The sequence below is a fragment of the Castor canadensis genome, chromosome 6, assembly GCF_047511655.1.
Source record: "Castor canadensis chromosome 6, mCasCan1.hap1v2, whole genome shotgun sequence".
Lineage (NCBI taxonomy): Eukaryota > Metazoa > Chordata > Mammalia > Rodentia > Castoridae > Castor > Castor canadensis.
This window is the reverse complement of record NC_133391.1, coordinates 12,584,770-12,611,703: the sequence shown is the minus strand read 5'-3', so window position 1 is coordinate 12,611,703 and position 26,934 is coordinate 12,584,770. Positions and strand designations below refer to the sequence as shown.

General features: G+C 45.8%; 1 protein-coding gene across 5 annotated transcripts in view; it reads left to right on the top strand.

Moving 5' to 3' along the window:
- LOC109686981 (general transcription factor II-I repeat domain-containing protein 2B-like) overlaps positions 1-26,934 on the top strand; it is a 57,863-nt gene that overhangs the window by 1,600 nt on the left and 29,329 nt on the right. The window contains exons 2-6 of one of the 5 annotated variants that reach the window (XM_074075758.1): positions 1,776-1,906; positions 21,066-21,169; positions 23,914-24,052; positions 25,068-25,187; positions 26,698-26,881. In XM_074075758.1, coding sequence (XP_073931859.1) covers positions 21,071-21,169; positions 23,914-24,052; positions 25,068-25,187; positions 26,698-26,881 — 542 coding nt within the window. In that variant the 5' untranslated portion in view covers positions 1,776-1,906; positions 21,066-21,070. Of the gene's footprint in view, positions 1-1,775; positions 1,907-10,446; positions 10,785-21,065; positions 21,653-23,913; positions 24,053-25,067; positions 25,188-26,697; positions 26,882-26,934 lie in introns of those variants that run through there. The other 4 variants (XM_074075760.1, XM_074075759.1, XM_074075761.1 and 1 more) reach the window with 4 other exon arrangements.

The window sequence follows — 26,934 nt, the reverse complement described above, 5'->3', positions numbered from 1 at the left end:
CTTGGGCCACCCATAATAACACAGCAAGGCTGGCATAGACAGGAGGCATAATTCCTAGAAATAGACTCCTCTGAAGGTCACCTCTCCTCAAGGACTCCCAAGTGGCCTTTCCAGGCTTTCCTTAGACTACATCACAGTCTAGGATATCTTTGCCCAACCTTAATTCCTGTTCCTCAGTTACGGTCAGACTTGCATCTTGGCCTCATGGTCCTCCCATCTTTCTCATGCTCCATTCTCATTTCTCTTACAAATCCCTGCTGTTGAGTTCCCTCTTGGAACCTTCTTCTAGGAGGACACAAACTAACATAAGGTAACCCTGCAGCAGAGTGATGAAGAAGTGAGAGAGTGAGCCATTTACATCTTCCTGATAATTTTCCAAGAAGGCAATATAGCAAGTACAAACCAACAAGAACTAGGGGATTATGTGGGTACTTGTGTCTTTAGGGTGTGGACCATCAAGGCAGAAAGAGTGAACGAGGAGAGTTTGTGGACATAGGGCATCTCTATAACTTTACATCCTGACAAGGAGCCAGTGCTAATGCATTGATGGCCTAGTTTTGTAAGGTGCTTGTTTATTATAATTTATATATTATAATTTATAGTAAATTAGGTGAGAATGCTGGAGCTCCCTGGCCAAGAAGAGTGAGAATGTTTGGGGATGTGGAAATATTAGCAGAGTTTTTTTTTCCTGCTTTAGGATTCAAACCCACAGCCCCATTCATGCTAGATAAGCGCTCACCATGGAGCCCCAGCCCCAGCTCAGCCATGTTGGTTTTTGCTTGTTTGTTTGGCGTACGAGGAATCGAACCCTTGTCTGGTTCATTCCACACATATGTTAGAGTGGATTGAATACATGAGACCAGAGAACTTGCCAGCTGCATAGCTGGGGGGTGCCCTAAGGACCCTTCACTGATGGGAAAAGCTTGGAGTGACTACAGTAAGGTAGCAATAGGATAGCACTGTGATGAAACTTGATTCTCAAAGAGCACAGGAGATTCTAGAACTTCGCCATCGGAAGGCAGATGAGTGTGACATAACAGGATGCCAGGGCAGAGTGGTCACCATGGTTCCCTGACCAGCAATAGTTTGACCTCTGGCAGTCTGACCATGGTGTCGAGGGAAGTAACACAAGGGTAGATGGCCAGGGCGCTTCCTTGACTTGCAAAATCAGAATAAAGTCTGGCAAACCAAAGGCTGACATTGGTTAGAACAATGGAAAAAATCACAACCCCCCATGCAGCTTTTGGAATATGATCCCAGTTTTAGATCAGGGTCCAGCAATTGAAGAGGAGGCTGGGTACATTTGAGGGAGGACCCTGCAGGGCCACCAAGGTCACATCAGTAACTATTCTGATTATTCTCCAAAGGAGGCTGTGATTGGTCCCCACAGGTAGTAGACATTGGGAGAAATAAGAATCAGATCACCCAAGAGCTATTGGACACAGGGTCTGATTAGATGCTGATACGATAAGATCGAAAACTCCAGTCAGGTGTGGTGGTGCACATCTATAATCCCAGCACTCAGGAGGCAGAGGCAGGATGAGTCAGAGTTCAAGGCTAGTCTGGGCTACACAGTGAGACCCCATCTCACAAAACAAAACACAAAAGATCTAAAACATAATCAAGGGCCCCAGTTAGAGTGAGGGCTTGTGGATACCAGGTATAAGTCTGCCTCACAGTGGGTCAGCTCTGTGTGTCCCTACTTCATGCTACGAAGTGCACAAGTGAGGTAGATACACTGGGAAACTCACACACACCTTTATTTTTCTTTCCAGATATGGACTTGAACCCAGGGCCTTGTGCGTGCTAGGCAAGTGCTCTCCCACTGAGCTGCATCCTAACCCTTGCACCCTGTCTGGCCCAACCAGTCTTAAGTGAGACCTCATACTGCATCCTGGATGGAATGGTAAGGCGTTGGTACCACCTCAGAAGTCAGAGGATCTGGTGTGGGCTCCTATTCTGTCCTACCCCTATTCAGTTTGCCTCTTTGGCTCCTGAAAAAATCGTTTGGATTTTTGGCAAATGAGACTTGAGCAATTTAAACAGAGATAAGTGCGTAGCCCAATCATAGCTGCTCTGTCTGGAATGAATTGATAGTTGATGCAGTCCCTGCAACTCAGTGTGGAACACTGATTGGCTCAGTGGGTTCCCCTCAGTTCCAAGTGATAAAAAAGGATTGAAGGTCAGCCAATCAGGAGGAGGAATAGAAGGGTCAAGGTTTGAGGCCAACTCAAGCACAAAGTTAGTGAGATCCTATCTCAAAAACAAGCCAGGTTTGGTCACTCACACCTGTAATCCCAGCTACTTGGGGAGGGAGAGGCAGAGGTAGGAAGATCTCAGTCTGAGGCCAGCCTGGGCAAAAACACAAGACCCTACCTGAAAAACAACCTGAAGCAAAAAGGGTAGGGACATGGCACAAGGGGTAGAGCACCTGCCTAGCAAGCACAAGGCTCTGAGTTCAAACCCCAGAACACCAGAAAAATTTTTTTTCAATTTAAAAAAAGGATTGAAGGTAGTTTGCTTCTCCAAAGGAAGACAACTTAATCCAGCAATTCTTCCTTACTCTGTCATTCCTGGTGCCTCGCAAGTTAACATGAGCTGCACGAAGACGGTTCTGTCACTGATGGCCATGTGTCCTGTTAGGTTTTAGTGGCCTCACACTCTTGTAGCTACATTGCATTACTCATGTCTGTGGTGAGGCTGGTGTGAACAAATTTGTTAGGTACATTCAGAAGGGCTGGAGGCATGGCTTAAGTGGTAGAGTATCTGATTCACAAGTACAAGGTCCCGAGTTCAAATCTCAGCACCGCCACCGTTGCCTGCAGTATTCAGTGCCATTCAGTACAGTATTATCTGAACACCAGGCTTGTCGCTCAGGAGCCGTAGGGTATACCTACAGCCTAGGAGTGCAGTCAGCTGTACTATCTAGGTTGTGTAAGTACATGCTTTGGTGTTTGCAAGAAAATTACCTAGGGCTGGGGGTGTGGCTAAAGAGGTAGAGCATCTGCCTAGCGAGCGTAAGGCCCTGAGTTCAAATCCCATGAAAAAAATCATCTAATGAGACATTACTCACTGAGCAACTCATGAGTATCTGTGTGCAAGCTTGTGTCTTTGAGCTGAGCAGGTGTATAGTGTAGTGACACAAGCCTTTAATCCAGCACTCCGGAGGCTGAGGCAGGAGAGTCATGAGTTCAAGGATAGCCTGGGCTAGCAAGACCCCACCTCCAAAAGCCAGCAACAGCAAAAACAACCTTGTCTGTGACTGAGCTTTCATTGATAAGCTAAGACATATATCAACAAAGGAGAATTAAGAATTATGTCAGTATTATTGTTATGCAGCTACTTATATATGTATGAAATGAAGGTATTTCATAAGCCAGACTGTTTTGGTTTTTTGGCAGTACTGGGGTTTGAACTCAGGGCCTTGCACTTGCTAGGCAGATGCTCTACCACTTGAGTACTCCACCAGCCCTATTTTGTATTGATTTTTGGAGCTAGGGTCTCCCAAACTATTTGCCCAGGGCTGGCCTTGAACCACGATCCTCCTGATCTCTGCCTTCTAAGTAGCTAGGATTATGCACGACAGCCACCAGTGCTGGACTAGTTTTGCTTGTTTGTTTGTTTGTTTGTTTTCAGACAGTCTCACGCTTTTGTCTGGCTAGCCTTTGACCTTGATCATCCTACTTCTGCCCCCTGAGTAGCTGGAATTATAAATGTGGACCACCACACTATCCTCTCCTCCTTTTTATTTAATTTATTTACTTATTAATTAATTCGTTTATTTATGTATTTATGCTAGGGATGGCACCCAGAGCCTGGCACATTCTAGGCAAGCCCTCTATCACTGAACCACATTCCTGGCCCCTGGGACTTCTATTTCAGATGACAGACATTCTGAATTTTTTTCAGATTTAACCGTCTTTCCTTTCACAAAAACAGTAACGACAATAGGTTGGGTTGTAAGCTTAAAAAAAATTAAAAATAAATTTAAAAAACCTTGCTGGTCAAAACTTGAAAATCAATAGCCCTGCAAGAGCAGGGAGGGGAAAGGTCCCCCAAATTTCTAAAACCTTTTCCTTTTAAGAGATAGCCAAAAGAAGGAGGCCTTGGTTTAAGATTTGAGGCATGGCGTAAATGGCAGAGCACTCGTCTAGCAAGTGCAAGGCCATGAGTTCAAAACCCCATAACACATACACACACACACACACCCCCGAGATTTGGTGCCACAAGGATAAACTTTGCAGTGTGAATTCTGGCCGCTGGGTGGCAATGTCAGCCCAGCAATTTAGTGGCTTTCCTTCACTGAGCAGTCACATTCAACAGGGTAAAGGTCATTTTAGACCAACTAAGAAATGCATTTATGGTTTGCCTGCTGTGTGTGAGGCCCCAGGCTCCATCCCCAGTGCGCATGTACACACAGGGTCACAAATTGTGCTTTATATTTTACTGTCAAAACCTGCTTGGTTTTGTAGACTGATTTTATATGTGCTTACCTTTTGTTGTCTGATTTTACTTTGGAAAAGGTAGTCTCCTAGCAAAATATAAACTATATCCCATTGTCTGCTAATGATAGCCAAGCTAAATTCCACCCCCACACACCCCTATAATGGCATTTCCCTGCAGGCAATCAACTGCCTTTGATTTTTTTTTTTTTTTTGGCCATTCTGGGGTTTGAACGCAGGACCTCATGCTTGCTAGGCAGGCACTCTACCACTTGAGCCACTCCATCAGCCCTCTTTTGTGTCGTGTATTTTCAAGATAGGGTCTCGAGAACTATTTGTTCATGCTGGCTTCAAACTATCATCCCCCTGATCTCTGCCTCTTGAGTAGGTATGAGCACTGGAGCCTGGCTCGCTCACCTTTTCACTTAATTTGTGGTGTCTTTTGTCATATAAAATTTCATTTTCATATAACCACTTGTTAATCTTATCCACTAGAGCTTTCTTTAGGAAATCTGTATTTACCCAAAGGGTTGTACTTTATATTTGTAAAATGTTAATCTACTTTTTTTTATACTTAGGCTTAATATTTAGGCTGTTTTTTTATGAGTTTTCTGAGACCAGGCTGTGTATTTGTTGATATTTTCATAAATATGTATCTGATTATCTCAAAATATACTGTCTAGTACAGATGTGATCTGAAGATTTGAAACACTGTTTAGATCCAAGCATGGTGGTGCATGCCTCTAATCCCATCTATTTAGGAGGTGGAAGAAGGAGGATTACAACTTTGAGGCCAGCCCAGGCAAAGATAGGTGAGACCCTCCTTCAAGAACAATATACAATGCTGAGTGCAGTGGCTCACGTCTCTAATTCTAGCTACTTGGGAGGCTGAGCTTGGGAGGATCGCAGTTTGAGGCCAGCCTGGACAAACAGTTCATGAGACCTTATCTCCAAAATAACCAGAGCATAAAGGGCTGGGGCCATTGGCTCAGATGATAGAGTGCTTGTCTAACAAGTGTGAGGCTCTGAGTTCAAACCCCAGTGCCACAAAAAAAAAAATCTTAAAAACCAATTAGGACACATGCTAAGTTCTATAAAGACAGGCTAGTCACTGGAAACCTTGCGCTAACACAAGGTGTCATCAGGTACTCTCTGACACAGTCTCATCGCATTCAGTCAATGTCTGCTTTGCGCTCTACTCTTTTTATGAAATTGACTTTGCTATTCACAACATTTACTTCCATATAAATTTTGAAATCATTGTGTCAAGTAGCAGAAGAATCCCACTGGGTTTTCTGAATTGAATTTATGAGCTAATTGGGAGAAACTGACTAGGAGAAGTGACAGTTACAATTCCACAGGCAAGTGTGGTATTCTCTGACACTGTCACTGGTGTCAGTCATATACTTGAATGGATTCAGCCCTCAGTGAACACAAATACTGCTTTGTGTTCTGAGAACAAAATCTGCCAACTTTTGGGGGCAGTGGTCCCTAAAAATGAATTATTATTATTATTGGCAGCACTGGGATTTGAACTCAGGGCTTTGCACTTGCTAGGCAGATGCTCTGCCACTTGTTCCACACCCCATCCCTTTTAGCTTTGGTCATTTTTCAGATAGGTTTTGTGATCCTCCTGTTTATGCCTCCCTCATAGCTGTGATGACAGGCATGGACCACCACATGAAGTTTTTTTGGGTCGAGATGGGGTTTCACTAACTTTTTGCACAGGCTGCCCTTGAACTGAGAGTTTCCCTAAATCTGCCTCCCAAGTTTCTCTCTGAGTAGCAGTGTGCTTAATTTTGGGTAGTCTCTATTACTGTCCCTTCAAGGACACTAACGTGTTTTTCTGCAATGTCTAACCTGGTATTAACCCCATCTAATTTTTCATCTCTAGAAGTTTACTTTGAGGCTTTAAAAATATTTTCCACATTACTTTTTTTTGTGTGGTACTGGGATTTGAACTCAGGGCCTACACCTTGAGCCACCCCACCAGCCCTTTTTTTTGTGACAGGTTTTTTCAAGATAGGGTCTCATGAACTATTTGCCCAGGCTGGCTTCAAAACTCCATCCTCCTGATCTCTGCCTCCTGAGTAGGTAGGATTACAGGCATGAGCCACCAGCAAACCGGCTTAACTTTTTTTTTGTGTGGCACTAGGATTTGAACTCAGGTCCTCATGCTTGCTAGGCAAGTACTCTTGCCAGTTAAAACATTCCACCAGACCCTGGCTTAACTTTTTGAACCCTTGGAAGACACTGTTTTAATGTCTTTCTCTCCTAATTGTACTGTCTGTACAAGTTCTGGATTGATTTGCAATTCATGATTCTCATTATGGCTTATTTGCCTGGGAACCTTTGACCAGATGCCAAACCCTCTAAAGGCTGCCTTTTTCAAAGCTGGAGATTTTTGTACAACCATAAATCTTCTTGAGCTTTGCTCTGGGATACACTGAAGTTCTTGAGAACACCATGCTGCATTCAGATCTTGGTTTTTTGATTTTTTTTTTAGCTGGGTCTGGAGCACCATGTGGTGCCAGTGGCTCACACCTGTAATCCTACTCAGGAGGCAGAGATCAGGGGGATCGCAGTTCAAAGTCAGCCAATGCAAATAGTTTTAAGAGATCCTATCTTAAAAAAAAACCCATCACTAAAAAGGGCTGGTGGAGTGGTTCAAGGTGAAGTTCCTGAGTTCAAATCCTAATACTGCAAAAAAAAAAAGACAGAAGGGCCATGCCTTTGATCCCAGCTATTTGGAAGGCAGAGACAGGCGGTGGATCTCAGTCCAAGGCTAGTCTAGATAAAAGCATGAGACCCTATCTGAAAAATAAACTGAAAGCTAAAGGGCTGAGGGTGTGACTCAAGTGGTAGAGCACCTGCCTAGCAAGAAGTGTGAGGCCCTGAGTTCAAATCCTAGTATCAAAAAATATTTTTAAAAAAGAGCAAGACCAGACAGAAGAGACACATGCAACACATTTATTCTCCCTATCTCTTGCCATGGGATGTCCTATACCACTTCAGGATTCTGCCAGCAATTAGACCAGCAGCAGATGTGCCCCTCACCCTTGGAGCAGAACTATGAGCCAAAAGAAACTTCTTTATACCGTACCCAAACAGGCGAATAAGGGCGCCCTTACAGAAGGGCTTTGAAGGAAGGAACTTGTCCCTCTTCTGCCATTCCATCCCTTTCTGACACGTGAGGATGATGTTACTCTATTCTGAGGGATTCAGCCAAAAGACACAATCCTGGAGGTGCCTTGATCCTAGCATCCAGAACCCTGAGAATTAAACTTGTTTTTTCTTGTCTGAGGAATCTTGCTGTAACAGTGTAAACTAAGACACCTTGCTGCACCATGACCTGACAACTATCTAAGTCTATAAAGTGGGCGATGACAGGGCTCCCTCACCTGTTTACACCTCACAGGTACACTGCTTCTCGTTCCCTGGTATCCACTGGGCAGAAAAACTACTGTTCCACATAGGTTGTTTGCTGGTTTAGTTGCTTTAGGCAGAGAGCAAGTCCAATTCTTGTCACTTCACCTTGGCAGTTCAGTCAGGACCTTCACTCTGAGATGGATGGCTTCAGGCAGAAGAGTGAAAAGAGTCACTTTCCAGGTTGCTGCTGGTCACTGTGTTAAGGAGGGCTGAGGGGGTTAAAGAAAGATTCAGGGGATGAATGCAAGAGACAATGTAGGCTCGGGCCAGTGTGGTGGTCATCAGGAAATGGGAGAACCAGGATAAAAGTGCTGACTGGGCAGAGGAGGAGGGAGACCAGATGGCCAAGGCTCTGGGCCTGAGGAACCAGGAGTTTGGTTTCAGGGAGGCAAGAAAAACTACAGGAGGACGGCATGACCCAGGTCTTTTTGGCATGTTTTTTTTCCCAAGTGTATAGCTCTGAAGTTTGGGGGCGCGATCTAGACTGGAGACGCATTTCAAACTCATGATCATATCATTTTTGTTTTGCAGCACTGGGGTTTGAACTCAGGGTCTTACGCTTGCTAGTTAGGCACTCTACCTCTTGAACCATTCTGCCAGCACATAAATGGACTTTAAAAGCCTGACACCAGATGAGGTCACCCAAGGAAAGAGGGCAGAGTAAAGAGATCCAACACTGAACCCTGGTGCTATACTACGAAAAGGGTGGGAAAAAGAAGGACCAACAAGTGTGTGAACTTGAAACTGGAGTTTTGGACCCAAGGCCCAAATTCCTGAGATTCCACATGCCTGGTCTAGTCAACAGTCCCTAAACACCAAATAGAGGCCTGGTGGAGGCAGGGAAAGGAGGTTTATGACACGGCTCGGGACATCCATGGGAAGAGGCAGGGTTACACTCAGCCCATCTTCAGCCATCTTCAGGGTACAGACATGAGCTATAGGTTTAAGAAGTGGGGACAGGTGACAAAGGTCTGCATAAACAGCCCAGTTACAGGTGTGGTCTGGTTGACTACGGTCTCAGTCCAGGTGTTCTGGAGATGTGATGTTATCACTGACATCACTTCAGGGGAGCCATCAGGTCCCTATGAGATGATTGCTCCTGCTCCAGGGTACAGCCTCGTCATTATAGGTCATTGTCCTCATTCAGCCGGGTAGTCTGTTCTGCAAGGCCTTACTGCCCCTTAGGGGAAGTTTTTAGCCCCTTGACATAAAGATATTATCGATCATTCCTGTCCTTCCTTGATTCCAAGGTGGCTGCAGGAGAATGGCTCAGAGCAAAGGACAACAGGTGCAAAATGGAGACAGAGATGTCAGGCTTTTCTGCTTTCAGTTAATTCATGGAGTCACTGCTTTTCAGCAAAAGCCATTTTAGGCACCTCCTACAGGATAAGCCAGAGAAATAGGCAGAGCAACAGCCAAGTGTGGTCTTTTAGAAGCGCAGAAATATTTCAAAGAGGAAAGAGGGATCGGTTATGTCAAATGGAGACAGATCAAGGAACTCAGACTCTGAAGGAACGACCACAGGATTTAGCAATGGAGTGATCACTTGTGATCTTGAAAAAAAGTTTTAGTGGAAAGGTGGGGAATCACTGGAATAGGCTCAAAGGAGGAGAGGACAGAAAGAGATTGTAGGTCTATACAACTCTTCCTGACAGCAATCAGTTGGGTTTTGGGGGACCAATCAAAACTTTTTTAAAAAAGGGGTTCAAAACATTGAAACTCTTTTGTGTAAATTTTTGAGATTAGAAAATTGTAGAGCTGGAGTATGGCTTAGCAGTAGAGGTCCTGGGTTTGATCCCCAGCATGGCAAGAAAAAAAAAAAAGTTAAAAGAAAATTTTGTCCAGCTTTAGATGACAAATGTGAGAATTTTATGTGTGTGTGTGTATATATATATATATATATATATATATACGTATATATATATTTGGCAACAAAGTAATCAATTTTCCTTGTTTCTGAATTTCATACTGGTGAATATGCCTACTCGCTGAAATTTTTTGGGAAACCCAAAATCAACTCTGGAGGTGATTTCCCAGGAGTTCACAGACCTGCACGGAGCAGCCAATCTGAGTTAACAAGCAGAGGATAAAGTGATGCTCTGCCATTCTTTCTTTTCTTTTCCTCGGTACTGGGGCTTGAACTCAGAGCTTCACGCTTGCTAGACATGCACTCTACCACCTGAGACATTCTGCCAACCCTTTTTTGTGTTAGGTATTTTCAACATAGGGTCTCATGATTTCCCCAGGGCCTGGCTTTGAACCTCAACAATCCTCCTAATCTCTGTCTCCTGAGTAGCTGGGATTACAGGCGCGAGCACCAGCGGCCGTCTGATTTAATCATTCGGTATAGCATGATCGCAATGGTGGACTATTTGCTCTGAGCGCCGCCACCGTCACACACCTGGTGATGCCACTGGCCCCATCCAAAGGTCAAGACGCGCTGTTGCAATTTTTTTTTTTTTAATAACTTGATGGCTTTAGGGCCGATTCACCACCAGTCACTCGAGTGGTGCTCTAACAGTTTCAATCATGCAATTATTAAGGGACAGGCAGAACCGACGTCCGCGTCTGGGGGCGGCGTCTGGGGTGACACGTGCCGGCCACGCATCGGGAGCTGGCGCGGGTCCAGCGCGTGGGGACCCGGGGACGCGGCCCGATGCTCGCAGCACTGCCGCCAGCGGGATCCCGAGCACCGGAAGCGGCGCCGCCCACTTGGGGCGCTGCGGACACTCGAGGACAGGCCGCCTTCCAGGAAGCCAACCCAACCAGGAAAAAAAATAAGAGGGAAAAGGGAAAGAAAGGAAGGGGAGGCGGCGCCCAGCCTGCGTCGTGCTCGTCCCCGCGCCACGCTCCCGCCACTGCCCCCGCGGCCAGGCCAAGGACCCCTCCCCCAGCTAGCCCGGCGGCCCTCAGGTGCGTATCCACCCCCGCCGCCATTAGGAGCGGGTGCATTTCTCAGAACCCTCCCCGCCATTCCCGGAGGTCCACGGAGGGGATGCCCGCCTGCCTGCTCGGCTGCACGGCGGGGACGTGGCCTTCAGATGACCGGCGCCCCCGGAACCCCCTTTCCGCGGGCGGACGGGAGTGGGGGTGGGGCGGGGAAGCCCCACCGCGGGGAAACGGCTGCACGCACGGGGCGCGCGTCCGTCTCTTTTCTGATTGGCTGGACGAAGGCAGAGAGGGTGGGCTCTCTGGCCTCGGTGCGCGTGAGGTCAGGCGCAATTTGACGTACGTGAGGTTCTCGCGCTGCATATGGAAGCGTTTGGTTGGTTAAATGAGGGGGCGGGGCCGCCTCTGTTGCTCGGTTACGACGCTCTGGCCCCGCCCCCTGCGTCACGCGTTGCTGGTGCCCCCAAGGAGGTTGATTTTGTCTGTGATGTGGACCTAGAGACCTTGGTGGTTGGCGCAAAGCGAGTCTAGATGCGGAGAAAAAGGCTCAGGAATGCATTTGTCACAATTCTGGTTTAGAGTTCCCGGGAGGAAAAAGGCTCGCAAGGCTGCGTGTCAGCTCTCAAATCCAAGCTTTGGTATTAATGGCTTTATTGAGATAAATCGTTTAACTCACCTTTTAAAACTGTGTAATTCAAGGTTCAGTGGGTTTGTGAATGTGCTTCCTGCTGTTACCATTCCAGGTCGTTTTCGAGACCCGAGAAGCTGTGGTTTCCCGTTTCCTACCCCTTCCCTGCCCAGCCTCTGGTCACCACTTTGGCGGTACTAGCATTTGAATTCAGGACCCCGCGCTTGCCAGGCAGGGCTCCACCACTGGAGCCGTTCCCTCCAGGACTGACCACGGGTCTATGACCCGTGGACTTACTTCCTGGCTCTGAACGTTGCGTGTGGATGGAATCATCCCTAGGAGGCTTTGGTACCTGGCTTCTTTCATTCCCTGCTGTCGCCGCAGTCATGGTATTAATATTTTATATTTGAACCGGGCTCTGGTATATTTGAACCCTCTGGGAGCTGAGATAGGGAAGATCGTGGTTCAAGGCCACCCTGGGTAAAAAAAGAGTTCAGGAGATACCACCATCTCAACCAATAGCTGGGTATGGGGGCCATGCCTGTAATCCCAGCTACAGTGGGAAACATAAAATAGGAGTGTTGCTGGTGGGATGCAGTCTGTGATCAAAAGACTTCCAAATTCTTTGTGTCCCACCAGGAAGAATCAATGGCAGGACACGTGGGTGTAAATGGAGTTTATTGAAAGTTCGGGAAGGGAAACACAAAAGGGAACATGGTGGGTACAGGTGGAAGCTGGAGGCGGAGAGAGGTGCCTCTCTTCTGCGGTGCTTTTACACTAACCCATGGGAAGGGAGGAACCAGGTGATTCCCTGCCTGGTGAGGGCGGTCCCTGAGCCACAGCGTGGTCAATCTGACGTGCAAAATTTTTCTGAGTGCCGAACTTTCCTAATTTTAGCCCCAGGAGGATCATAGTCCAGGCTGGCCTGGGCAAAAAGACCCCAAATAACCGGAGGAAAAAAGGGAGGGAGGTATGGCTTAAGTGGTAGTGCCTGCAGTAAAGTAACACACACATTTCTCTCTCTCTCTCTCTCTCTCTCTTTTGATTTTCCAACAAGTGATGGATAATTGCGTTGTTTTCATCTTTTGGCTGTCATGAATAATGCTGCTGTGTTCATTTGGGTACTTTGTTTCTGTGTGGACTTTTTTTTTTTTTTTGGTACTGGTGTTTGAACTCAGGGCCTACACCTTAAGCCACTCCACCAGTCCTTTTGTATGATTTTTTTTTTTTTTTTTTTTTTTTTGAGATAGGGCCTCACGAACTGTTTTGCCCAAGGTTGGCTTTGAACCATGACCTCCTGAGTAGCTGGGATTACAGGCGTGAGACACCAGCATCCGGCTTGCTCGGTACATTTTTGTTGACTGCTGTGACTTTGTAGTTTTTATTTACTGTACACCTGAGCTGAGCCAGCCAAGGTGACACCCCTGGAACGTGTTTGTTAAAATCAGGCTCTCAGGGACGTGAAAATTTTACCTTTGGAAAGGAAAATGGACAAGTTTCAAAAATAAGCCAGGCTTCTGTTTCAAGATTTCAGAGGCTTAATAAATGGAGTGGGTGACATTTCAAATGGTGAAAAGACATAAGCAATGGATCAACACCTGACATCAGGGTTTCTATCTGTCCTTGTTTGAATAATATTTTTTCACTTTGTGGATACCAACATAATGGAATAACTCTAGAATAAGAGAATAGTTTATTCTGAACCAAATATGACTGGCACGTTCCCAGAACCATGTGATTCTTTCCTAATAGATGTAACATAAAGCCGGGGTGGTGGCTCACACCTATAATCCTGGTTACCTGGGAGGTGGTGATCAGGAGGATTGAGGTTGAAGACCAACCTATGCAAAGAGTTCAAAAGCTGGGCATGATGGTGAGTGCCTGTCATCCCAGCTACATGGAAGCTGAGATCAGGAGGACCACAGTTCCAGGCCAGCCCAAGCAAAACAGTTAGTGAGACCTCATCTTAATGAAAAAAAGCTGGGCACGGTGGTACATGCCTGTCATCCCAGCTATAGCAGGAAGCATAAAAATAGGAGGGTCATGGTCCACAAAATCAAGAGCCTAGCTCCAAAATAACAAAGCAAAAAGGGCTTGAGGCATTATTGAATGGTAAAGCACCTGCCTGGCAAGCAGGAAGCCCGGAGTTCAAACCTTATTTAGTACCTACCACTAAAAAGTACAATAGAGAGGTGATGTAAGCTTTTGTAGGTACAGAGGGAGAGAGGCAGAATCACCAAACAGGCAGATTATAAACAAGCGGGGAAATCGCTTCCGTGGGATTTAGGGTTGGGTTGTTTGGGTGTTTTCCCCTTCCAGTGCTGGGGATGGAACTCCAGGCCTTGAGCCGGCTAGGCCAGTGCTCCACCATGGAGCCACACCCCAGTCCCAGATGCCATCTGAACAAGGCAAAGGTGTCGTTTACAGTCTGGATATTGTCATTCCTGGCTTCTGAGTTGGTACAGACCAGGGAGAGGTCTGTCAGGCTTACACACATTCCAAGAGGTTTATCTGGTAGTCACAAAATGCTGGATCAGATACAGAGGTGGATGGTAACTGGCTATTAAAAGCCACTAAAGATGCACGAGATAACATTTGGGCAGTGCCTGTAATCCTAGCCACTTGGGAGGTTGAGATGGGGAGGTTGGAGGCCAGCCCAGGCAAATAGAGAGACCTCCATCTCCAAAACAACCAGAGCAAAATGGACTGGAGGTATGGCCCAAGTGGCAGAGCACCTGCTTTGCCAAGTGCAAAGCCCTGAGTTCAAATCCCAGTCCCATCAAAACAAAAAAAGTTACATAACATTAGGTTTCTTGATCTGCAGCCTTCTCCACAGCCACCATGCTGCAGTCAGCAGAAGTCAGATAGTCTCTCAATTCCTGGATATCTGATGTGACTTGTTAGGAGAACTTCAGCTCACAGTGGCATGCCGTCCTGTCACATGCATGCATCCCTGTCTGTGCAGCAGCAAGGCCTGGCTAAGATGTAAGCAAACAAGTGTTCCAATAAAACTTTATTTACAAAACTGGGCTGGAGTTTGGATTTGACTCACAGGCTGCAGAATGCTAACACTGCTCTAGGGTTTGCTTTTCTTTCTTTTTTTTTTTGGCAGACTGGGGTTTTGAACTGAGGACCTATACGCCACTCCACCAGCGCCCTCACACTTTGTGTGTATATGTGTCTGGTTTTTTCGAGATAGAGTCTCTTGAACAATTTGCCCAGGCTGGCTTTGTGCCACGATCCTCCTGATCTCTGCCTCCTGGGTAGCTGGGATTACAGGCGTGATTTGTCAAGGTTTGCTTTTCTTTAGGGAATCATTCCTCAAGGGTAGCTGAGAAAATTAGGTGGCATTTTCAGAGGTGTTTTAGGTTTGTTTCTCCAGGGTTTTGTTTTTTTAAATTTGGCTAGCATGTGTTAATTGCACAGCATAATGGATTTCATTACAACATTTTTATGCATATATGTGTATACTTATATATATGTGTGTGTACATGTGTGTATGTGTATATATGTATAAGTGTATATGTGTATAGATATACACATAAACACATACACATAAATATAATGTACTTTGATCATACTCACTCCCCCTTATCCTTTCTCATTCTTTTCCCTTCTACTGGCCCTCTTTTGCTTCCCTAATCAATCCCCCTTCTACTATCATATCTTTATTTTTTTTTTTAAATCTAGATTCCACACACGAGAACACACGGGCTGTCTGTCTTTTTGACTCTGGCTTATTTTGCTTAACATGTCCATCCATTTTCCTGCAAACAGTGATCTCATTCTTCTTTATGGCTGTGTAATACTCCATCAGGCATGTACAGCACAATTTCTTTACCCAGTCATAGCTGGCCCAAGACAGGCCCCACGGCTTGGCTGTTGTGGACACGGGTGTGTAGGCGTCTCTCTTCTTGCATTCCTTCAGATGTGCACCCGGGAGTGCTAGAGAGGGAGCAAATGGCAGCTCTAGTTTTCTGAGGAGCCTCCAGACTGCTTTCTACAGTGTCGGCACTAATTTACACCCCCACCACCAGTGTGGAAGGGCCCCCATATCCTTTCAAACACTTAGCATTTACTGTAGCATTGCTGATAGCAGTTTTTATGGGGGTTTGATGGGATCTCGGTGTGGCTTTGTTTCTACATTTCCCTGATGTCTATGGACCCTGAACACATTTTCATTATTACTGACCGTTTGTTCTTCTTTTGAGAACTGTCTGTTCAGTTCATTTACCCATTTATTAATTGGACTGCTTCTTTTAGTGTTTACTTTTTGAAGTTCTTTAGATTTTCTCCTTATTAAATTCTCTGTCAAATAAAGAACTGCCAAAATTTTTCTCCCTCTGTCTGCAGCGTGGGGATTGTTTTCTTTGCCTCGCAGAAGCTTGATGCAATCCCTCTAGTAGAGTCTTGCTGTCATTTTCTGAGCTGTTTGAGCCTTATTCAGAAAGTCATCACTTACACTTGTATCTTGAAGTGTTTCCGCGTGTTTCCCTGTCACGGTTTCAGTTTCAGGTCTTATGTTAAGGTCTTTGATCCATTTTGAATTGAATTTTTTTGGTAGCATTTGGATTTGGACCCAGCGCCTTGCTTGCAAAGCAGACGCTCTACTACTTGAGCTGCTCATCCAGTCCATTTTGCTCTGGTTATTTTGTCACTAAGGGTCTCGTGAACTATTTGCCTGGCTGGTCTTGAACCTCGATCCTCCTGATCTCAGCCTCTCAAGTAGCTGGGATTATAGGTGTGGAGCCACCAGCACCCTGGCGTCTTTGTAATTTTGTGTCTGCTAAAGGAAACGTTGCATTCGCCAACAGCTTGTGTAAGCAAGCACACTCACTCCCAGAGGTAAACCTTTCTCTTTTTGGTGCTGTTTTTGCGGCACTGGGGTTTGAACTGGGCTTCAGGCTTGCTAGGCAGGCGCTTTACCACTTGAATCACACTCCTGGTCCTTGAATTGATTTTGTTGTTGTTGTTGTTCAGGAGGAAGATAGTCTCACCTGCACACAGTCTTCTGCATGTGGACAGCCAGTTTTCCTCGTACCAGTTGTTGAAGAGGTTGGCTTTTCTCCAGTGTGTTTTTGCCACCTTTGTTTAGAATCAGGTGGATGTAGCTGTGTGGATTTATTTCTGGATCTTCTATTCTAATCCATTGGTCTACATGTCTGTTTTCGTGCTACTGCCATGCTGGTTTGTTACATTGGCTCTATAGTGTAGTTTGAAGTCAGGTGTTGCTCTTTTTGCTCAGCATTGCTTTGGCTATTTGGGGGTTGTGTTTCCAAATGAATTTTAGAAGGACTTGTATCCAGAATATGTAAAGAAACATATAAGCCTTATAATAAAAATAAGCAGACGGGCACCGGTAGCCTGTAATCCCAGTTACTCAGGAGATAAAGATAAGGATGACTGCAGTTCAAGGCCAGCTTGGGCAAATAGTTCACAAGACCCTATCTCAAAAATAGCCATCACAAAAAAGGGCTGGTGGAGTGGCTCAAGGTGTAGTCTCTGAGCTCAAACCCCAGTACTGCAAAAAAAAAAAAAAAAAAAAAAAAAACCAAAATCCCAAATACCCCAGTTTAAAAGTGGCCAAAAGGTTTGAACAGATATGCCACCAAAGAAGATCTATGGATGGCAAATAAATGCTTGTTAAGATGCCTGCATTAGTAGTTGTTAGGAAAGTACAGATTAAAACCACAAAGTGAGCAGGGCACAGTGGTGCACGCCTGTAATCCCATCACTCTGGAGCATCACGAGTTTGAGGCCATCCTGGGCTATACAGTGAAACCCTGACTCAAAACCCACCAAGTGATACCACCACACACCTATGAGGGGCTTATATGTTCCTAAAAGCTGACAGTGCTATGGGTTAGCAACGGCACAGTGGCCGTGGGAAGGACACAGAATGGTACAGTTACTTTAGAAAACAGGTTTTCACCTGTTACTAGAGTCCCAGGCCAGAGGCTCAACTTGGGGGCGAAGGGGTCTCATCAAATGAGGCCTGGCCACTTTCCCCAAAGACAGCACACAAACTGGATGTGGTGGTGCATACCTATAATCCTAGCTACTTGGGAGGCAGAGATTAGGAGGATCAAGGTTGGAGGCCAGTTGAGGCAAAATGTTAGTGAAAGCCTGTCTCAATAAACAAGGTAGGTGTGGTGGTTCAAATCTAATCCCAGCTTTGGGGGAGGCAGAGGTAGGAGGCTTACCATCCTGGCTGGTCCTGAACCAAAAGCAAGACCCTATCTGAAAAGTAACCTAAAAGCAGGAAAAGGCTGGTGGAGAGGCTCTAGTGATAGAGCACCTGCCCAGCAAGAATGAGGCCCTGAGTTCAAACTCCAGTGCCACCAAAAACAAGGAAAATAGTGGTGAACCAGATGTGGTGGTTCACAGCTGTAATCTCAGCAGCACTCCCAGCACTGAGAAGCTGAGGCAGGAGATAAAGAGACCCTGTCTCAAACAAAACAGAACAAAAACCACGGAGGTAGCTCAGTGCTAGAGAACTTGGGTTCCACCTTAGCACCACAAAAGAAAAAGGGAAGGAGGGAATAAAAGGAAGGATGGAGGGAGGGAGGGAGGGAGGGAGGGAGACAGAGAGGGAGAGGAAAGCAAAGAAAGAAGAGGGAGAGAGACAGGAAGGAAGAAAGGGAGGAGAGGGAGGGAGGAAGGAGGGAAGGGAGGGAGGGAGAGAAAGAAGGAAGAGGAGGGAAGGAGGGTGAGAACAGGAAGGGAATTTACTGACCGCATGTCTGTGGGGAGGACAGGGGACCAGCGTCTTCGGCCCCATCTCTGGTGTCACATGAGCTTTCAGTTCAAGCAGAGGCGGAATTGGGGCAGAGGGTGAGAAGCGTGCAGGATGAAGCCATCCTGGCCGATCGATTGTTACCTCAGTTCTGGTCCTGCGAGGTGGCTCTGGAAAAGCCTTTATCACTTAACAGGACGATCCTGTTCCTATGAGATGACTGTCCCTGCTGGGAGGACTCAGGTCCTGTCATGGGTGATTACTCCCTGTGGGGGAGCCACCTTCCTGCCAGGCTAGCTGTTGACAAGTTTAGGGCTGTGACAAGACTTTCAGGCACCTTCCCAGGGGTGTGGAACAGGACCTCTTTGAAAGTGGCAGGGAAACATCTTGGATACTCTTACTTGGTGTCTTCCTCATGAAGGGGGAGGATCCCAGGTTTACACGAACACTCCACGCGAACCTCCACGCGGCTGACTTGCCTCCCCACAGAACTGAGTGAGGATCTGACTCAAAGTGAAGAATCCAAAACGGAGGCAGAGGTGACAGCTCGATCCTGCACTTTGCGCCCAGCAGACTGCTCAGGCCCTAAGTGACCAGTCAGTGAGCTTAGCAGCAGTACCTCCAAGTCTCCACTCACACTTTCTTTTTTTTTGGCAGTACTAGGATTTAAACTCAGGGCCGCAGGCTTGCTAGGCAGGTGCTCTACCACTCGAGCCACTCCACCAGCCCTTTTTTGTGGTTTTTTTGTTTTGTTTTGTTTTTTGAGATACGGTCTCATGAACTATTTGCCCAGGGCTGGCTTCCGACCACATTCCTTGTGATCTCTGCCTCTTGAGTAGCTGGGATTACAGACATGAGCCACTAGCTCCCAGCTCCCACTCACACTTTCTTACAAAAGCTAAGACCACACTTAACCTGTGGCCCGCTGTATTGATCATCTTCTCATCACTGTAATAAAATACCTCACACAGGCTACGTACACAGGAAGGTGATTTGGCTCACAGTTTTGGAGGTTCTGAGTTCAAGGTCAGGCAACCTCATTAGGATGGCTTCTGGGGAGGGTGGCACATCATGGCAGAGGGCATGTTGGAGTACACAGCACATCTCAAACAGCAGAGAGAAGGGGACAGGTGAGGACAGGCTGACCCTTTCATAGCAGCCTTCTCAAGGACTCAAGAGGACCACTGAGGAGTCACATGAATTAACTCACACCCCAGTGACTACGGACCTCCCAGTAGGCCCAGCCTCCCACATGCCCCAGCACCACCTGGGACCGAGCCTGTGATTACAGTGGACCTCAGGAGACAGTCCACACCAGAGCCGTAGCACCCATTCAGGTATTTCCCCAAGAGAAACAAAAACCTGTGTTGACACAAAAGCTTGTACGGGGAAGAGTTGCTTGTTGTGGCTTTAGATCTAATTGCCAAAAACCAGAAAGAACTCAAGTGCTTTTTATTGTTGAATGGATAAACAAAGCCTGTTACACCCCTAAAACACAACTCTCACTAATGAAAAGAACAAACTATCCAGGCACTGTGGCCCGTGCCTATAATCCCACCTACTTGGGAGGCTGAGATCAGGAGGATCATGGTTTGAGGCCAGCACAGGCAAATAGTTCTCGAGACTCCCATCTACAAAAGAACCAGGGCAAAATGGACTGGAGGGATGGCTCAAGTGATAGAGTGCCTGCTTTGCAAAGCATGAAGCCCTGAGTTCAAATCCCAGGCCCACCAAAAAAAGCCTGTTAATAACCAGGCTGTTATATACAAATTAATTAAGTCCAGGTCCTTCACATACTATTCCATATTAGGGAGAGGAGATAGATGTTAGGTGTTTGTTTTACTTGTTCATTTTGAAACAGGGTGTCACTGTGTAGTTCAGGCTGGCCTTGATCTTGAGATCCTCCGGCCTCTGCCTCCTGACTGTTGGGATTACAGGTGTACACCACCATCCCCAGGGTAGGAAAATCGATTTGTAAACATTTTTAATAAAAAAATTGGCATCCTAGCAGCTCAGCACTGTTCTCCCTGGCCCAGGTATATTAAGAGAATGTGGGTGGAGACTTGCATTGTTAGAATTTTCGTGGGGGACCCTGGCAGGTCTGTAGCTGGCAGTGATATTTCCCTGGCCTCATGGCCCATATGAATCACCTGGCCACACCACGGTCAGTGGGCCAGGAGCTGAACCAGATGCTCAGGATGAGGTGTGTGTGGGGGTGGCTTTGTTTTCCCCCTTTTTTTCTTTAAATGCAGTGAGAGGGTTGAACTCAGGGCCTAGATTATGCTAGACAAGACCCTATCTCAAAGACAAAATACAAACAAAAGGGCTGGAGGAATGGCTTAAGTGACTAATTTTTCCCCAGGCTAGCATTGAAATGGAGATCTTCCTCCCTCCCTCTGCCTCCCAAGGAGCTGGAATTACAGGCATGAACCTCCACGCTCAACTTTCTACTTACCTCCCTTTTATTTGTAAGTGAAACAGAACATGGCATCTGGCACATGTGTGCTGAAATCTGACAAAATGTCATTAGCCCAGTGGTGAGCACTTTCTCAGCATGTACAAGGACCTGGGTTCCTTTGTAAGCACACACACAAAAAATCAAGACAAAACAAGGCCCAGTCTTTCCTTCACTGGGAAACGGGCTGCACCTCTCTAGCATAATGCTCAAATCTGCATCATGGGGAGGTTAATGGGGTATACTGTGAAAGTTAACATTCTTAGTCACGAGGTCTTCAGCAACACACTGGATGTCTTTAAGAGTCACTTGGGCTGGGGGTGTGGCTCAGTGGTGAGCACTTGCCTGGCACGTGCAAGGCTCTGAGTTTAATCCCCAACACCACACAAAAAAATTCAGTTTTGAATCTATCACCTCCTAGCTCTCATGGTGTAGTTAGAAGGACAGGGGATCCGTCCACTCACCTCCTCCTTGCTTCTCTTGCAGGGACAATGGCCCAAGTAGCGATGTCCACCCTGCCCGTTGAAGACAAGGAGTCCTCGGAAAGCAGGATGGTGGTGACATTCCTCGTGTCTGCACTGGAGTCCATGGTGAGAGGGCCGCGCTTCTGCCAGCTGGCTCAGAGTTGGATCACTGTTGGAACCGCAGGCTTGCAAACCATCTCAGGGTCACTTCTGATATTTGATCCAGTTTTACAGCTTTCTGCTTAAGACTGTTCTTCAGGCCAGGTGTGGTGATGGACCCCTGTAATCCCAGCACTCAGGAGGCTGAAGCAGGAGGATCAAGAGTTCGAGGCCAGCCTGGGCTACACAGCGAGGCATTGTCTCAAAAAAAAGAAAGAAAACAAAAAGGAAGAGGGTGTCCTTTATAGGATGATGAGTTTGTCATATTACTTATTTTCTTGGTTTTTACATTATGGATGTAACTACATATATATATTAAACTTTCCAGATTGGATATTTAATGACAGTACTTCTGTTACCTTGTTTGAGAATTATTTTTTGTCTGAAATCAGAGGTAAACCAATATGCTATTCATACGCATCTCTTTACATCTGATATGTGAACTCTCTGGTGAGTGAAGATTGGGTAAGAAGTGTGCATAACCTCCAGGTGTCTGAGCAGAAGACACTGATTGATTAAAATGGGGAATTGGAGCCAGTGTGGTGGTGCATGCCTGTAATACCAGTACTCAGGGGAGGCTAAGGGAGGAGAATAGAGAGTTCTAGGCCAGCCTGGACTACACAGTGAGATCCTGTCTCAGAAAAAAGAAAGTAGGGAAGATCATTAACTTTACATGGCTGACCAGACAGACGCCATCAGATTCAGGGGACCCAAGAAGCAGTGGGACAATGAAAACAGGTGCCTCTTGAGCTGACACACTGAAAAGGACCTCGTGTGTGCACCACACGTGTGTCACTCCTGCCCAGAGTGCAGAACCTTGATCCAGCGAGGAAGCCTCAGACAACCAGACCGAGGGACATCATAGACCCCTGGGATGAACTTTTAATAAATGTTAGCATTACAAAAGAGAAAGGAAGGTGGGAGGATACCTCCAGATGGAAGGAGACTGAAGAGACAGGACAGCCACACAGATTGGATCTAGGCCAAAAGCTAAAATTAAAAAATGAAAATTTAAATTTTAATATATAGATTTTTCTTTTTCTATCAGTAATACTATTGGATCAATTGGCAAAAATACCAAACACAGGTTAGGCATGGTGATGCTTGCCTGTAATCCCAGCTACCCTGGAGGCAGCAGCAGGAGGATCGCAAGTTTGAGGCCAGCCTTGGCAGTTAGCAAGACCCTATCTCAAAAACAAAATAAAAATAAAAGTCCTAGGGGTGTGGCTCAAGTAGTAACATGTCTGCCTAGCAAGCATAAGTTCCTGAGTTCAAACTAGTACAATCAAAAATACAAAATACTTGTAAAAAATTTAAATAAAACTTTAGAATCTATTTAAAGAGAACCAGAAATATCTGACCCCAGGGCATGGAAGAGGGACATTCACAAAGGGTCACCTGCCTCCAGGACTCTTCCAGACATGGGGGCTACAAAATTGAGAGGACAGATATGGTCCCAGTCTCAGATCTTACAGTCTAGGTAGACAATTAGGCAATTAACAAATTCTATGTGTATGCATTTGTATCAGTATAAATAATATAAAGAGGAAACAGATGGTTAGGGGAGGGAGTGGCTGGGTAGGATAGGCATCGGAAGGAATTATCCAAGCACTTGCCTTTTATGCAAAGACCGAGATGAAGTGAGAAAAACAGCCATGCCATTTGGGGGCAGTGTTCAAAGTAGTGAGAAAAGCTTGTGCAAAAGCCCAGGGGTGCAAACAGATTTAGGTATTTTCAAGGAACATCAACAGGTCCATTAATACTGGAGCAGAGTGAGGGAAAAGTGACCAGAACAGAGACTCAGCTGGGCACCAGTGGCTCATGCCTGTAATCCTAGCTACTCAGGAGGCAGTGATCAGGAGGATCATGTTTTGAAGCCAGCCCAGGCAAAGAGTACATGAGATCCTATCTCAAAAAAACCCACCACAAAAAGCACTGGCAGAATGGCTCAAGTGGTAGAATACCTGCATAGTAAGTATGAGACCCTGAGTTCAAACCCTGGTACCACAAAAAAAAAAAAACAAAAAGAGGCTCAGAAGGTGTTTAAATCATTTAATTAAGAAATAAAAAGGTGCCTAGTGGCTCAGTCATATTGAGCTTTTTTCCCACTTGGTGCTACTCACAATAGTGGCCATTTGGAGATTTTGAGTGAAGGAGTGGCACTCATGAACCATCAGTCAAGGAGGTGTGACATTGGAATCAGAGATCAGAGTGATGCCACTGCCTGGCAGGGGCCACCAGCCAAGGAATGAGTGGCCTCTAAAGACACAGCCTCAAGTACTGGGACTACAGGTGTGTGCCACCACACCTGACTCTAGAAACAGATTTTATGGGACTGAAGTCCAGGTGTTGAAACAGCTGCATGCCTTCTAGAGGATCCCAAGAGCGTCCATACTCTGCCTTCATCAGTGTTTTAAGAGTCTGTGTATGAATTCTGGATTCCTTTCCCACCACTTCTAAAAATAAAAATACAGAAAAAAGACATATTGGAGAGGCATGTCAGGCCATCAATAAAAATATGTTCTCTGGGTTTCCTGATGTTTATGGTATTTCCGTAATAATTTTTTCTTGGTAATTTTTCTCATTCTAAATAAATATCACTCCTTGAACCTAATTCTGTATTGCTTTCTGCAAGGAGACCCTTCAGTGGACCACGTGAACTGTAGACCCGCCCTGCTACAGAATGTGTCATTTTGTTACTTCTATTTCAGTGCAAGGAGCTGGCCAAATCCAAGGCCGAAGTGGCCTGCATCGCGGTGTACGAGGCAGACGTGTTCGTGGTGGGGACCGAGAGAGGACGGGCCTTCATGGAGGCCAGGAAGGATTTGCAGAAAGACTTTGCACAATACTGTAGGTGTTCACGACTCTGTCCCCTGCATTTCATAAGTCCAAAAATGCTGGTGGGTAAAACTGAGGTAGTATGATTGTGGTATCTTTTTGAGATCATTCATTGTTAGTGTACAGAAATGCAACTGGGTTTGGTGTGTTGATTTAGGATCCTGTCACTTTGCTGTTTTTTTTTTTTATTCTAACAGGTTTTGTGTGTGTGTGTGTGTGTGTGTGTGTGTAATCTTTAGAGTTTTCTGCATATTAGATTTTGTTAAGTATGAACAGAGATCATTTATTTCTTCCTTTTCAATTTGGATACCTTTTATTTCTTTTTCTTACCTGATTGCTATGGCTAGGATATCCAGTTACATTAAATAGAAGTGAGGCAAGTAGGCATTTTGCTTATTTTGCTTTGTTCCTGATCTCAGAGGAAAACCTTTCAGCCTCACCACTGAGTCAAGATAGCTGTGGGCTTTCCACCAATGGCCTTTACAGTGGTGCATTTCCTTCTATTTCTCATTTGTCGAGTGCTTTTTTTTAATCACAAAAGGATGTTCAGTCTTGTCAGATGATCATGTGATTTTTGTCCTTCTGTTAGTACGGTGGATTATATGGACTGATTTTATATATTAACCATCTTTCTATCTGAAAAGGAAGTCCCCTCAACAACAGAGAATAATACTTTCTGTGGTGTTGAATTTTGTTTGCAGGATTTATGCATCAATTGACATCAAGAGTATAGACCTGTGGTTTTCTTTTCTTGTGCATTTGCCAGGCTTGTTTTGGCCTCACACTTGCCAGGCAGGTGCTCTTCCACTTGAACCACGCCAAGTGGCTCTTCCTTCTTAAGTGACAAGATCTTTGTATGAAAATGTCATAATGAAATCCGTTATTCTGTACCATTAATATATGCTTAAAATATCTTCTTTTACATTTTTTCCTTTTTCTCCCTTTTTCCTTTCAATACCAGGAACAAAGACGGGGAAGGGAGACGTGAAAGCTTGGATTCTTACCTTTGCCCGTGGCATGTTTGCAGGTGATGCGGAAGGGCTGAGTGAGGTGAAACCTCCATGTCCTGCTAACGGGATGCAGATCCACTCGGGAGAGATGGAAATACTCAGGAAGGCAGTGGAGGACCATTTCTGCTTTTGTTACGGTAACACCCACACTAAGTGCAAGTCCCCAAAACAGTCCCTAAGGAGCAAGACAGGAGCGCAGACGGTGGCTCACTGTGACTACTTAGAAGGTTGCAAATATTGTCAAACCCACTCCTCAAGCAACAACCAAGTGCTGTGTACTCGACTAAGTGTTCCTACAGAACACAGCTCAGTCACTTAGGATCTGTCCAAACCTCTACCTTCATCATACTTAGTCTCCCAAGCCACCTTAAGTTTCCCCATGCCACGGCCAGAGCAGTTGTGAAAGGTGGTCAGCACTGGTTCGATGGCCCTTCACCTCACTTGTGTCTCCACCTTTCCATAGTTTCTACATGCATTAAGACAGGCTTTTTGAGGGGAGAAATGATCCAAACATTGTATGCACATATGAATAAAATAAAATAATAAAAAAGGGAAAAAACCCATAATTCTAAAAAAAAAAAAAAAAAAAAAAAGTTTTTGTTTTATTTGAACACAGGGCCACTTCTTGCTACGTAAGCACTCTACTACCTGAACCGAGCCCCTAGTCCTTTTGCTTTTCAGTTTACTTATCAGATAGGATCTCGAGCTTTTGTCCCCACAGGACTTCAACTATGACCCTCTTACCACTGCCTCCTGAGTAGCTGGGGTTAGACATGCACCACCACATCTGGCCCAAGACAAGCATTTTTAAAAATACATGCACAGGGTTTTAAAAAGCTAGAGAGTTAGGGTGCAGCTCAGTGGTAGAGTGTTTGCCTGGCATGTGTGAGACCCTGTCTCCCATCCACAGCAGCACAGCACATAGGACCTTAGACTCTTAGGGCTTTGCTTATTGTACCTAGTTTCATGCATTTCTGAGACCTGCAGGTACCTGTGAGCATCTGACTTTGGGGACCTCCAAAGGGTGACTTGGGGCCCTAGGTGACACTTCTCTATGAGAAATGGGGCCCACCAAGCATCAGAGTATGACACAGCCCAGGTCATGACTTGAAGGCCTGTTGACAACCTAGCTTTCTCTACAGGCAGGTTGGCTTGAATTGTGTAGTGTCATAGTGATGGCTGGTTACACTCTGGGTTGGGGTTTCATTCTCTAGGTAAGCAAGGGGTGCTGTCCACCAAGAGCAGCTCATATTAGCATCTCAAATTGTTCATGCTCCAAGAGAATGGAGAAAAAGGCCAATTATTTTCTTTCTTATGTGAAAGTTTAAGGTAAAAGATTGTATACATTTTTAATTTGTTGCCAAGCATGATGGTGCATACTGTAATCCCAGCACTTGGATGCAGAGGCAGGAGGATGGCAGGTTCAAGGCCAGCCTCTGCTAAATAGTGGGCTCTGCCTCAAAAACATTTTCTTTGAAATTCTTGGCTGTTTGGTTGGGAATTGTCTTAATCTATGTTGGGGTAGAGAGAAATAAGGTACTGTGTGCTTGTAATGTATGTTCAAAGCTAAATGCCACCACCCATGTTTGTTTACAACCTTAAATGAAGCTGGCTGGAGGAGTCAGAGTCCTCTCCCTCCTCTTCTAGGTAAAGCCTTGGGAAGGACAGAGATGGTCCCCATCCCCTATGAGAAGATGCTGAGAGACCAGGCAGCCGTGGGGGTGCGGGGCCTTCCTGAAGGTATGACCTTCCAGCATCCTGAGAATTATGACCTTGCAACCCTGACATGGATCTTGGAGAACAAAGAAGGGATTTCATTTGTCATAAACAGGTAACATGCTCTTAAAGGCCAGTTAAAGACAGGCTGGCAGCTCAGTTGAGATC